This window comes from Thermobia domestica, chromosome 9 (genome assembly GCF_964235325.1).
Source record: "Thermobia domestica chromosome 9, izTheDome1.hap1.1, whole genome shotgun sequence".
Taxonomy (NCBI): domain Eukaryota; kingdom Metazoa; phylum Arthropoda; class Insecta; order Zygentoma; family Lepismatidae; genus Thermobia; species Thermobia domestica.
In genome coordinates, this window is record NC_137462.1 from 54,846,244 (window position 1) to 54,860,675 (window position 14,432).

The 14,432-nt window shown below is 35.9% G+C and overlaps 2 protein-coding genes across 7 annotated transcripts in view; both read left to right on the plus strand.

Moving 5' to 3' along the window:
• LOC145694661 (uncharacterized) overlaps nt 1-14,432 on the plus strand; it is a 392,660-nt gene that overhangs the window by 196,154 nt on the left and 182,074 nt on the right. The window contains exon 8 of one of the 6 annotated variants that reach the window (XR_014133035.1): nt 1,951-2,086. The exons of 4 other annotated variants lie outside the window; for them this stretch is intronic. Coding sequence is in view for 1 of the 2 variants with exons in the window: in XM_081771122.1 (XP_081627248.1) it covers nt 1,951-2,749 (799 nt within the window). In the remaining variant the exon portion in view is untranslated. Of the gene's footprint in view, nt 1-1,950; nt 2,750-14,432 lie in introns of those variants that run through there. One more of the 6 variants, XM_081771122.1, reaches the window with a different exon arrangement.
• LOC145694662 (uncharacterized) overlaps nt 2,662-14,432 on the plus strand; it is a 39,601-nt gene continuing 27,830 nt past the window's right edge. The window contains exon 1 of the mRNA XM_081771124.1: nt 2,662-2,800. Within this exon, the coding sequence (XP_081627250.1) occupies nt 2,796-2,800 (5 nt within the window). The 5' untranslated portion in view covers nt 2,662-2,795. The remainder of the gene's footprint in view (nt 2,801-14,432) is intronic.

The window sequence follows — 14,432 nt, forward strand, 5'->3', positions numbered from 1 at the left end:
ACTATACCACTATTGAAAAAACGTCCAAAAGGAAGATAAGAAAAAAAAATAAGTCTGGTATAAAGAAAACTGCTGTCATTTAATATAGGGCCCCAGCTGTTTTCTTTCGTCTGGGAGCCATGTTAAAATAATTCGGTAGTTAGTGATCTCTTGCCTGTCAGATGACAATTAACTAATTAATAATTTCCTTTTTCAACAAGCAAGACTTTATTTTACATGAATTAGAGGTTACAATTACAAATTTAGATTATGTTTTCTCGCAGGAGACCATTCGTCCAGCTTAGAGCCTTATATGAATGACAGCAAGTTATGAAAATGAAAAATACAACTTACATTAAGTATGCTCTTATACCACCCATGTTATTGCAGATCCTGGTTGGTTGCTGAGAGATCCGTTGGTTGTTCCGAGATGATCCTTGGACCTCTCCCTTACCTTTTTATATTGTATTAATTTCGTCAGCCAGACCCTGAGGTTCTCCGTAACAGCCTTGTTTGTTCACTTAATTACTTCTTACGCTACGTGACTGCCGGAGAACCTCATTAGTCCACGATAAGTGTGACTGTTTATTCCAAAATTCTTTTGTTATCTAACTTAAGTACACATACATTTTATCACTAGAAATTAATGTCAAAAAAATCCTTTTTGATATATTCTTTTTTAAAACCATTGAGCTAACTTCTTTCTTTTCTTTTTTTTTTTTCACTCATATGATAGTTTCATTGCAATACCACAACAAGAATTATAACTCTACCTGTCTCCATAGCCGAATGGTGAGGCTCCGAAGTTGACCATTTTCCATGTCTTCTACAATTCATAAATTGTACTCCCCGTCTTTGATGGCCCATTATTTGGCGGGAAAATTTTTTTCGACAAAACAAAAAAATACGGATCTCTTAAAAACATGTCTAGTTGCTATAAAAAAGTTTCAACAATATCTGAGATGGTGATGGTACAATTTTATATTTTTCTGCTTGAGTTGAAATGGAGGGCACCATACTTATATTTCGTATAACAGCTTGCGGCACATGCACTTGTCAACAAAGACACATATCATCAATGGAGTTTCAATGTCACAAAATCATACTTCAAAAAGGTACTCGAGATCATATCCATGAAAGGGGAACAACTTTACGTTTAGCGTGCTGACATTACATTCCTTGCTTGTATAGTAATGTACAAAAGATTCATCACATCTCTTTAGAAATTACTGAAATAGAAATAACTCTCTTCTTATTAGAGAAAATTTAATTTGTCTTCTTGGAAATGTGTAGAAGAAAACAAATTCTTCCAAAAAAAAATCACTATAAAAATAAAAACGAAGCGAATTACAATTTTAAAAATATAAATCTAAATAGAAACAAGCCACAGAATCATCGGGTATTTTGTGTTAGTGATGTAGATATACACTTTTACCAAGTAGTGAAATTTCAACTCATCTTGGTAGAGTAGCTGTTAGCGTATAACTTTTTCTATGATTGTAGGTCCAACCCTTTTTCTATGATTGTGGGTTCAAGTCTCACAAATTTATAACTTTATTATATCATCTTCTTGGTTAATTTACGTCTATGTACCCTTACCTATATTTTATTTTCTGTTGTATATAGTATTAACACATTTTTGTTTGTTATGAAACTTATTTAGAACAAAGTTAATCCAAGAAACTCTTAGACTGTTCAATATGCGATAAGATAAACAATATAAGTAATTTGAAATGACAAAGAGGGTGTAAGTGTCAGTAAAAAAACGAATAAAAAATATTGAGTATTATACAGTTCTTGTAAGTTTGTTTTAAATTTCCAATTGTGATCCGAAACAAGTAAATGCACGGTCTGTTGAAAATAAGATTCTAATAAGGTATTACGTTTAGTGAATAATAGAATAGCTTTATGTATACTTTCTCTCTGTGTTGTAGTAAATATGATTATACACTAGTGTTTATTATTTTTCAGAATTAAGGACCAAAACCCAAAAGTATGTAACAAGACTTGTACTATATGTGGAGAGAAGTTTCAGTATGCTAAATATCGTCGGGATCATATGTTGAAGAAGCATAATGTCGGGGAATATAAGTGCCCACAGTGTCCTAAACTTTTCAGCGAATTTTCTCGTCTGCAATATCATTTAATAATACACTCAAAAACACGTTCCAAAGATTGTCCATGCGAAATTTGTAACAAATTGTTTTTCGATAAGAATCAACGAAACATACATATTCGTCTTGTTCATAGAAAGGACGAGAATAGTGTGAACTGTGAATTGTGTAATAAAAAGATACTAAGGATCTGCTTGAAGGACCATATGGAAACACATGCAAAAAATGTAAAGTATAGTTGTCCTGAATGTGATGAGAAGTTTGTTTCAAGAAAAAAATTGTATAACCATAAAGAAGCTCACAAACAAACTTTCATTTGTTGTAAAGTTTGTGGTAAATTGGTGAAGAAACGAAGTTTTCCAAACCATATGAAGTACCACAATAAATCAGAACAGTGTGAACTTTGTGGTGCACAATTTGCCAGCAGTATGGAACTTAAACTACACATGACAACCCACACAGGTGAACAACCATTTGTATGTGAGATTTGTGGTCGTAAATTTGCGCGTCACAAGAATCTGCGAACGCATTTGAAACTTCATGCTGGAGTGCGTAAATTTGTGTGTGATTTATGTGGGAAGAGATTTGCTCAGAAGTGGAATATGCGAAAACACATGAAGTTATGTGAGAAGAGTTCTGTAGCACGAGCATCTTAATAGTTTAAATACTTTAGAATCGTCAGTTACTATTAGGATACTATGAATGAGGTATAATGTTTGTTTTCTTCGTATTAGTTTTACTAGTTACTGGCACATATAGTAGGGAACAGTGATTTATCCAGAACTTTGAACTTAGGGGAGGTTCAAAAATCTTGGGGCGGGGTAGTCTTGTATTAAGGTCGTATACTATTATCGTCTTTTTAAATAGCGTGTTTTATATATATACAGATGGTGATCAGAAAAAATGGAAACACCTGTAATTGGCAACACGTCAGATATATGTGTTGGCAGTGGTGTGGCGCCCGCAGCGCCGGACCGCTGGTGATGGTGTGTTAGGTCGGTCTCCATACTACGTCAGGCGCAGTGGAACAGCAGTGTCCAGTGGCAGCAGCAAACGGAGGTAGTGTAAAATGGAAGACATCTCAGATTTTCAAAAAGGGCAAGTTGTTGGTGCGCGGTTATGTGGAGTGAGTGTGACGGCAGTGGTTACTGTGTTAGGTGTGTCGCGTGAGACAGTGTCGAAGGTGATGACGGCCTACACAACACACGGGAATACCACATCGGGGAAGCGGAACAGTGGGCGGAAGAAAATCATGGATGACAGGTCACGCCGGGTATTAAAGCGCATTGCCACGCAGAACCGTCGTGCCACTGCGGAGCAAGTGACGGAGGAATTCAATCAGCACCTCCCCCACCCTGTTTCGGCAATCACAGTCCGCCGCGAATTACATGACATGAACTTTTTTACGGGGTCGTGTTGCACGGGCCAAACTGCTCATCAGGGACCATAACGCTTTCGCACGCCGCAAATGGTGCCCCGACCATGCAACTTGGACCGTTGAGGACTGGAAACGTGTGATATGGTCGGATGAGTCATCCTTCACCCTATTCCCAACCACGGGCCGTGTTTATGTGTGGAGAACGCCCAAAGAAGCTTATGATCTGCATTGTCTCCGCCCAACTGTGAAACATGGCGGCGGCTCGGTGATGCTGTGGGCCGCAATATCATGGTTTTCATTGGATCCTGTGGTCACACTTAGCGGACGAATCACTGCCAACGATTATGTCGCAATTTTAGGAGACCACTTGCATCCTATGGTCCGGATGTTGTTCCCGGATAATGACGCCATCTTCCAGGATGATAATGCACCCATTGACACAGCTGGCGTTGTTGCAGCGTGATTTGAGGAACATCAGGATGAAGTTCAACACCTCCACTGCCCGGCCAATCCCCAGATCTCAACATAATTGAACATCTGTGGTCCGTCTTGGAAACACGACTCCGGCGACGATTTCCACCTCCATCCTCTCTCACAGAACTGGCCGATACCCTGCACGAGGAATGGTGTAAAATTCCACTTGCTACCATTCAAGACCTCTATGCCTCCATCCCACGTCGCATCAAGACTGTTCTGAAGGCGAAAGGTAGCCCGACACCACATTAATCTGGTAAGTTGCAATTTGGTTCAGGTGTTTCCATTTTTGTGATCACCATTTGTATATTTATATATATATATATATATATATATATATATATATATATATATATATATATATATATATATATATATATATATATATATATAAACCTTAAAATTCGGCGATGCAACGATTGCAATGGATTTCCTTCCTTAGCCAGAGCCAATTAGCATCGACTTTCTCATGCTTGGCGTCACGTTGAGATGAAATCGTTGGCTATCGATTGATTGAACGTTATTGTGACGATCACAGCCGTGTAAAGGTTGATATCCATTCAATCTTGCGTTGCGTGCTTTGCTTCAAAATTTATCTTGTCGAAAGTAAGTTGTCATTCTATTGGTACTTAAAAACAAGAATTCAAAATCTTTTAGAAACCAAAATAGCAAGATTTTTAATGGTGTCTTCCCGTTCTGCCTAAAGGCCCTCCATCACTTTGTAGAAAATATTTTTAGACGAGAAATTCTGTACAGGGAGAGATTTCTTCACGAAAATTTTTCTTTAGTAATTGTAACAGATTCTGTAAGTTTTATTTTAATTTCTTTAAGTTTTATCATAAATTTTAGATGTTATTCTACTTGTTCTTCTCGAAAAAATGACTAAATACAGATCTGTTATTAACAGTGTTAATCACATCTACCTGCAGAGAAATGGAAAATTGATTGACTCAGTTGTAAGAAAGCTGTTTGACATTGTAGGTGAAACGAAGATAAAACAAACTTACTTCAGTCTAGTATCAAGTCATTTCACAACAAAATTTTATTCAGTTTTCCAGTAGTTCACCTCAAACATGTAAAGGCGGGCGGCTTTAGGATTATACTTTTGCGTATGGATACATATGCACATTTGATTGATTACTGACAATAGGAAATTCCTTTTACAGTAGTGGTTAATGCTGTTTATTAAATAATTATTTACCATTAATATAAAAAGTGAAAAATATATTTACTCCGTATAGTATCTTTTAGTGTTTATATATATATATATATTTTCAAAATTTTGGGGTAGGTCCGTGACTACCTGGCCTACCCGCTAAAACCGCCGTTGCTCGCAGTATGTAAAACGTGTCACAGTTCAATCCTTAAGACATGTTTGGCTATATATTAAGCAAACAATGCAAAAGGATGCGTAAGACGGCTCTTATCCCCGATTATCTGACTTTTTGATTTGATTAAAACTACAAAAAAACATAGAAGTATTTCAATATTGATATTGATATTTTGTACTGTTGCTATTTACATTGGCAACATAAATATGAAAATAAAAGTATATATGATACTATTGTTTATAGTATAGAAATATGTATATGAGACAAATCAGTTGGTAAGGGGATGATGAAAAAGGAGTTGTGATTGTACAGAACACTAACATTCTTTCTTAAGAGTCGCCTTATGCATCCTCTTGCATTGTTTACTTAATATATGGCCAAACATGTCTTGAGGATGTGAAATGTGGCACCTTTTACGTACTGCGACTCTTAGCATGTTAGAGATGAACTACTGAAAAAGTTAATAAAAATCTTGATGTGAAATAATTTGATATTATACCAAATTAAGTTTATTTTATGTTCGTTTCAGTTACAATGTCAAACGGCTTTCTTGCAACTGAGTCAATTTTCCATTTGCCCACAGGTATTTTAAAAAAAAATCGGATTAGTCTTTACCAAAGTAGATGTGAATAACTGCTGATAAAAAAAAACTGTATGGTCGTCATTTTTCCGAGAAGAAGAAGAATAACATCTAAAATTTATGATGAAACTTGAAGAATAGTTATTCTTCTTAAAGCCTCTGTTAGAATTACCGAACATATTACGAATGCAGGACAAAATTCAATAGGACTAACCCCAAGGAAAATTCAGACAAAACAGACTAAATTCAAGCGACAGAAACATAGGCACAGCCTAATAAAAGGATAATTTTTTTCTTCAACTGTTACGCATCAAAAATGTTATCTGAAATTCTTCACTTTACGGAAATAACATTTTTTTTTTTAAAAATACTGAAAACCGAATAAAAGACGTAAGACTGTTGAGTCAATTCCATTTTAAGTGATTAAGCATGTGCCGCTCGACCATCTCCAAAAAATCTAATTTTTTCATGAATGTTTATCCTATGTATATATATTACAACATCCCATGGCGACACAGCGGCTGACGCCATTTTACGTTTTTTTTTTTTCGATTTTAGGTGTTTACATTGTTTTGAATATCTCAGCATCTATTTGCCCTACCAAATTGAAAATTGTTGGACGTCTCCAACTCGTGCAGAGCTAAAACTTTGATCTCCTAACATTTTTGGCTAAAACCACTTGAAGGGGATGAAATCAGGATCTACAGTAGCAACATTTTTTTACATTGAAGACATGTTTGTGAAGATGAAACAACTGACGTAGAGGTCTGAAATTGTGTGTGTACACAAAAGTTTTCAGACCTGTAGCTGCTCCCAAACGCCTGACAAAAATCGTAAAATTGGGGAATTATGCCAATTTGGCATGTTTCACTGTCCAATATCTCCAATGGGCCTGGATGAAAATTCTGAAATTTTGGGAATTGGAGATATTGGACAGTGAAACATGCTAAATTGGCCTAATTCCCCAACTTCATGATTTTTTTCAAATGTTTGGAAGCAGCTACAGGTCTGAAAATTTTTGCGTATTTACTAATGACTCCAGACTACATGCACACTCAAATTCAGACCTCTACGTCAGTTGTTTCCTCTTCCCAAACATGTTTTCAATTTCCAAAAGTGTTGCTACTGTAGACTCTGATTTCACCTCCTTCAATTGTTTTAGCCAAAAATGTTAAGAGATCAAAGTTTTAGCTCTGCACGAGTTGGAAACGTCCAACAATTTTCAAATTGGTAGGACAAATAGATGTTGATTCAAAACAACGTAAACGCCTAAAATCGAAAAAAAGTAAAATGTCGTCAGCCGCTGTGTCGCCTTGGGATGTTGTAAAAAATAATTAATTGTGGTTTTGAAGTACCCTGATATAGAGTAAACATTCATGAAACTGCAAGATTTAGCACAGAATTTTGCAAGAGTCATAGCCACTCTAGAACATCATTTCGGGACCCAACAACACTCTCATTATGTATGTCGATATTGGAATTGGTTGGATTGAAATTTAACATCCCTTTCAGCAGTGATGCTGTATGAGACGTGGACATACAATTGAAGTGAGAATTCGAACTGGAATTTCCAGCGCTAAAGACGCGTGTGCTAACCATATAGCCACGAGAGGGCTCTCACTGTTTGGAGAAATAGAGTGTGGAGAAACGAAAATATACAGAATGTGGTACTTAACTATGTGGCATTTTATTATTATTATTATTATTATTATTATTATTATTATTATTATTATTATTATTATTATTATTACATAGTATGAAAATGAATATTCAATCTGTTCCAGCAGACTTAAAATTATTAAGCTGCTAATGAACGATATAGATTAGCTGTATAGAAATTCGTTTTTGTTCATTTTCTGGAAGACTACGCACTAATCCCTTGGACATGTCATTTTGTTCAGTCCGATGTTACCTATCGATTATGTAGTCTTCTCTGTACACAATACATATTATATATTTAAAATAATAGAAGTTTAAGATTTTATCATAAATTTTGAACTTTATCTCATTAACCATACTGTGTAGTTTTATTTTTGCGGGTATCATAATGAAAAAGTTGATTAATTTATTCTTTAATATCAGTTTTATCAGTTTCATCTCAATAGTGGTGTAGCTAACATACAACATGAATTTTTAATTTTATAAGGTAACCAAAACAAAGTTGTATTTTTTGACGTCCCATTAATCATGCACTCAGAGAGAGGAAACCAAATGATGCACGTGCCTGCTAAGTCATCGAGAGTTGATCTCACCATCGACTTTCAGTAAACTAGGAACGTTGCGCAAATTCAGCAGGCATAGTTCATCCAGTGTATGTAGTATGATAAAAAATAATTACCACAAATAAGTAGTATTAATATTAATATAATGGCCAAAATATTATGGGCGAGAGAATGTGGGACTCGTTGTCTAGTACCGCCCTACTATAAAGCCTTTAATTTATCTCTCGCACACCCAGTCTTCTTCTAACTAAATCAAAAAGGCAACATACTACATAAATAAAGATAGAATACGAGATTATGTCCAATCAATCCTTCTTTACTGGCTTCTCTCGAAAACTTAAATGCTGGGCGTATGATTCTAAATATTCTTACTCATCCAGTTACAGGGAAATTTTTATTTTAAAGAACGAAACATTATTTTGATCTTTTATATTATTTTATTCAAAAACTAGATATGAGGCAAGACGAAAAACTCTGTGAAATGCAACAAGAGTTCTCATTTAAAACTCAGAAAAGTTTACTCGTGAAGGACCGAAATCAGAACCCATCACTTTCTAACTAGATACAATTATATGCTAAAATATACTCTAAGTTTAGGGGTCCTGTGGCATAAGTTTCTGTGCCCTCGCTAGCGGCACAGCTCCACTTAGCCTTCACTTTAAAAGCAGTTCCTTCACTCAAAGAAAATGTATGACCTATCTCCTACAGAGGACTCCAGAACTCAAGAGAACCTGTGAAAAAAATACCTGACTGAAAAGCACTACAAGGTGATAGGTTATGTTCAGGGAAAAAAAGAAGTCTCTTTAATGAGACTACAAAATGGTCCGTAAAGTGGACCGTGCCCTAACCAAGTCTCTCTGCGAGACTATAAAATGGCCACCAACAACTAGGTCTTGCCCTAATAACGGTTTCGCTCTAAAAGAGACCAGAAACTTATATCTTTTCCAAGGGATAATCACTAATATAGGGTTAGGATCAGGGAAACAAAAAAACAATCAACTTATAACCCAAGAAACTAAGTTCTCAGACAAGAGGGGCCTCGAACCCGAAACCTTCGGAGTTCGAAATAGAAATCCTTAATAAACCTATCCAATAGATTAAAACATATCTCAAAATTTAAAAGCTACTTAATGCATATCCCAGCGTCCTCAGCGGGATTAAAAATCAAGGCCTAACAAATAATAATAATAATAATAATAATAATAATAAAAATAAAATAAAATAAAACTCTCCAGTAAACGATTCTTTAGTTATCTACCAAAGTTCCTATTCCCTACCACGGTCATTCCGAATGACCATCTGCCAGCCTTAAACAGCATAGCTTAAAAAAAAATAAATGGTTGATCCAACAGACATTAGGACCTTCGGTCGAACATAACCATGTGGTCCAGAGTGTCAGAAGAACCCAGACCGAGCGAAACAGCTCGGTTTATATACGATTCTGCTCATAAGTGGCAGCATCCAAGAACGAAAAGATCCCCAACTAAATAAAGAAAGTTCATTACCAATTAGAGAAAACGACGCTACCAACCTCCCCCCTTGAAATTTTCTCAGTTCATCAGCACGTATCCTATTCTTAAACTATAGAAACAAATGAAACAGGGTATCTAGCTAAGAAGTAAAACTTTAAAAGCAATTTCTTTAAGGTTATATGCAATATAGATATAAGAAAATGAAAATTGTTATATAAATAATATACAGATAAATTATACAATTTAAATAAATATTAGAACTCCTTATAAACTATATAAATATATATGCATTTAAATAATAATCCAGGCCTGGAATTAATGAACCTATGTGTATATTTAACTCAGATATCTTTATACAATTATCATATATCAAGTAAGTGGAATGAAAATGTCCACTTGTCGAATAGGGATGAAAGTATCGAAGCAGCTTGTTCTCGTGTGTTTGTTGAATGACTTTAAAGTGGGCCTGTCAGCTGCCGCATCAGATAGCCGTATATGATAGACATTTGGGGAGAGTACCGTGAACGAACATACCGCCAGACATTGGTTCGTGAAATTCCGTTCGGGAGATGTGAGCCTTTCAGATGAACCACGCAGTGGACGACCACATTATGTGTTGGATGATGAGGCCCTGAAAGCAACCATCGAGAATGACAGTGGTCTAACGTGTGATGAACTTGCAGAAAGCTTCCATGTTTCCGCTGAAACAGACTGCACCTGCATGGGATAGGGCAGTCATACAAGTTAAACAAGTGGGTATCGGCAGCCAACAAGGAACAACGAGTGACAGCATGTTTGTTCTTGCTCACTAGGAACCTGAACACATCTATCTGTATTCGCTTGCTCATCTTGACGTAAAGTGGGTCCTCTATGACACTCCCAAGCGTATCAGACATTAGTTGTCGACACGTAATCCTGTTCTTCGCATCTGAAGTCCACCTCTGTACCCAGGAAATTTTATGCTTTCTTTATGGTGGAATTGTCGGTAAGTGGTGCATTACGAGCTCCTTCCACCTGGTCAGACTCTCACTGCTGACCTCTAATCTCAGTAGTTGCAAAGGGTGAACCGTACATTGCGGCAGAAAGTGCCGTCAATGGTGAATCGCAAGGGTGAGCTGTTCCTGCAGGACAATGCCAAGCCACATGCAGCAAACAGAACGTCGAGACCCTTCAGCAACTTGACTGGGAGATACATTTCCATGCACGATATTTACTGGATCCTGCGCCAGCAAATTACCACCTGTTTCATTCCCTCAACTACCAACCTCCGTGAGAACTCTTCGCAAATGAGGGAGACATGCGGAACGCACGTACAGTCTTCTTTGCGTCCACGTCCTCTGAGTTTTATCACCAGGGTATTGTACAGCTGGTGATCTTTAGCAAAAGATGTTGGATGCTGATTAAAATTACTTCGAAACCTAAAGGTACTTACCGTCTACTGTGTTGCTCTTTGTTTATCACTGCTCTAGAACGGCAAGAACTTGTTTTGTTATCTTGTACCTGGAAATTGGATTTTCTCGAAAACTACACAGAAAGATTACTCTCTCCCATGTCATTTTTTCCAGTTGAATGTGCTATATTGTTTGTTACGTAACTCAATTTAAAGATATCTTCGTTCGTTCAATGTTAATAATATTCTAGAATTTCTATTGTATGATTGTGCATATTGTTTCTTTGGAATTATTATTAACCGATAAATAAGGAGAATTTTCCAATGTAAAAATTTCGTATTCATATTCGGGGTCGATGCCAAGGATTGGGATTTACTCGTCCCCACTCCCCAAATATAACGCTAGGTCTCTTTTACCAAAGGTACATTAACTTCAGCTAATCCTCCAAACAAATAGGAAATATCTACCCTATATCAATCTATCTATCTATCTATCTATCTATCTATCTATCTATCTATCTATCTATATATATATATATATATATATATATATATATATATATATATATATATATATATAATTGAACGTACTTTTCCCTCAAATATCTGAAAATGAAATTAAATTGAAATTTTTAATTTAAAGCTGCACAATGTATCTAGAGTGTACTTTTATACTCGGAATTGTTCCAGAAACGGAAACATGGTGAAAGTTGTGGTAGTCTATAATGGGTTTTTCGATAAGATGTTTACAGAACCATAAAGGAATGACGGTTGACTTAAATATTTCTACCACATCTGCGCTTGAGGTGTAATTTGTGAGAGTCAAAACTAATCTAATAGACATAAGAGTTTTTATTCAGTTAGAAGTTCGTTGTCTTACATAGATTAGTGGTAGGCATGGTCAGGAATTGGTGAATGCTAAAGTAAAGTTAAAAATTACATTGGTCCAACCTACTTTAAAGTACCACTCCTTTATTAAATGTTTCCAGTTCAGCCGACTGTTCGCGCAGAAGTTGAGGAAATGTGAAAATGGTACGTGGGACATGCACATTCTTATGTGAGAGAATCTCGCTGTATTGTTCGTACAGGGAGGTTCTAAAAGAAATGTTTGCTGAACTAGCAACTTCTTTTTTTCTTCTTCTTTTTAATTTATTTAACACAGGGCGCCTTACCTATGTGGAGACCTAATAGCAGGTGCGATTGGAAATATTCCACCATTTTAGATAGAAGACCATTATCTTTTCATGTTTTCTTATCTTTATTCATACTGATTGTGTGTGATTCTTTATCATGCGGGATGTTATTTCATTTTATCGTATAAAAGCAATAAAATACACAGTTGAAAATACGCAGAAAAATGAAATTGAAATCAACTTGAACTCAAAATTACTATAAATATAGCATCTTTGTTTTGACGTAACACAATCTCTTGTTCGCAAAATAATTTAATTGTTGTGTAATGTCATATAGTTAGTGAAATTACCACTTCCAGAGAAGTAACATATTCCATCATAGCTATATGGTCGTCGTCGCACATTCTTGTAAGAGGCCTGGGTTGACTCGCGGTGGGAGTTTGTTTTCGAAACCTAAGTTAAACTGCTTCATGCTACTCGCTTGCCTTCCCTTTGCCAACGCTCGCACAGTTCCCTCTCTAGTTTGAAAACAAATTTTGTGCAAGCATGCCAAGCGAAAGTAAAATGTTACCTATGGGTTAAGCGAATTTAAAGAGATTAGAAATCAGTTTTACTCGTAACTCACTCTAGAGCTCCCTTGTGGCTATGTGGAAAGCATACACGCGTTTGACACGGAAGACTCCTGTTCGATTCCCGACAGAAGCTCGTTTGGTTCGGATCCCACGTTAAGCTGTAGATCTATGTCTAACCTAGCCTTACTGCTGAAACAGACGCTAAACTCAAATCAAAACAAAATCAGATCGTAACTCACTATATTTACAGGTATATTCATTACATATGGGCGAACGGAACTTCAAAAAGAAACGGATATCTTTCTCGAGTACAATTCGATTATTTCTGAACATAATTAGTACTGTCCTGGAGCTGAGGTTTCATGATGTTGCTTTCATAAAAATGCATACGGAAAAAGGGTTCAAAGTTTATGTTCAAAAAAAGGGGGAGGTTCTTAAAACTCTGCTTCCTAATTTGATATAAATAGACTTGTATTCCAACTTTTGAAATTTCCACTTTTAAGAAGGGAAGAAGCATTTTTACAACAATTTTCTTCACATTCGTATTAATCATATTGAAAAAACTAAATTATTTTTCGAAACCGGACTTAGCTCGAAACGAGCTTTTATCATGTGAGTTTCATTGAAATGTGTATTGAATGGGGCTAGTGGATTCAAAATTTATTGTAAATTAGTTGATTATCTTACAAGTCTCAAATGTTCGGACGATGAAGTTTTTTTTTTAAATATAAATGTCTTCTTAAAAATAAGTGGACATAAGCTCCAAACTATATGAAAATTCAACTTCTACAGAGGAAAAAGAGCAATTTCCATACTTTTTCTCAATGTATAAAATTTACATCGACGTTGTTGATCTCAGCACGTCAAAAGGGCTGAATTGTTTGAAATGACTTTTGAATAGCAGTTGGGTCGATCTTAGTTTCCAACTGTTTACTGTAATTCAAACGCGTATGCTAACGGATCAAGGGAGTTGAAATAGAACTTCAAATATTTTCCAAATAAATCTACTTTTTCCTTCCCGTACGAGAAAGAAACAGTGATGCTATTATAACTGTGATTTCAAAGTAATTTAAAATGTCGGTACGTTAAAGTACGCTGCGCTCCCTTTCGGCTAATTGATGTACTCCTGAAAGAAGTGTAAGCACCTCAAACACGATTTTGGATGGAAATGCATTTGTTGGTGATTCTACTTTAAGCTGTAGATCCGGGTCTTATATAGACTGGGTACTGCAAGAAGACTAAATTTTCAAGAAGTAATTTATTAATATGCTAAATGATAATATATGAGACTGAGGTAACATAAAAATTAGATACTATGACTATTTTGAATTCTCAGATTAGATTCAGGTAGATGTCTTCAACATAAAATATGTCCAAAGAAACCAAAAGGAAAGAAAGTGATTCCCTTATGCACTGATTACGCCAATTCTCAGTGTAAAATACCTGTTTCCGCCACAAATCAAATTGAATATTAGTAAGTTTGTCTGTAGAGAATGACGCGTATAAACGCGATTCTAAAGACATTTAACCAATTTAATTTTGTGGTAGACACCATGTAGGAAACAGAAGTTTCCTCGTATTACTCTATTAAGACTACAGTGCTAAGCAGTCTCCAGAACACATAGCTACGACGTGAAATTTTGAATTTGCCAGAGTGTGTCACATAGCTAACGCCTTACTCGCGAAGCGGCTTGTCGTAGTAGCAATGGTAGGCTGAAAATTACAACAAATAAGCAAGAATATAGACTCTTTGAACAATCAAAAAGAAATCAGATTCGCGCCAACTG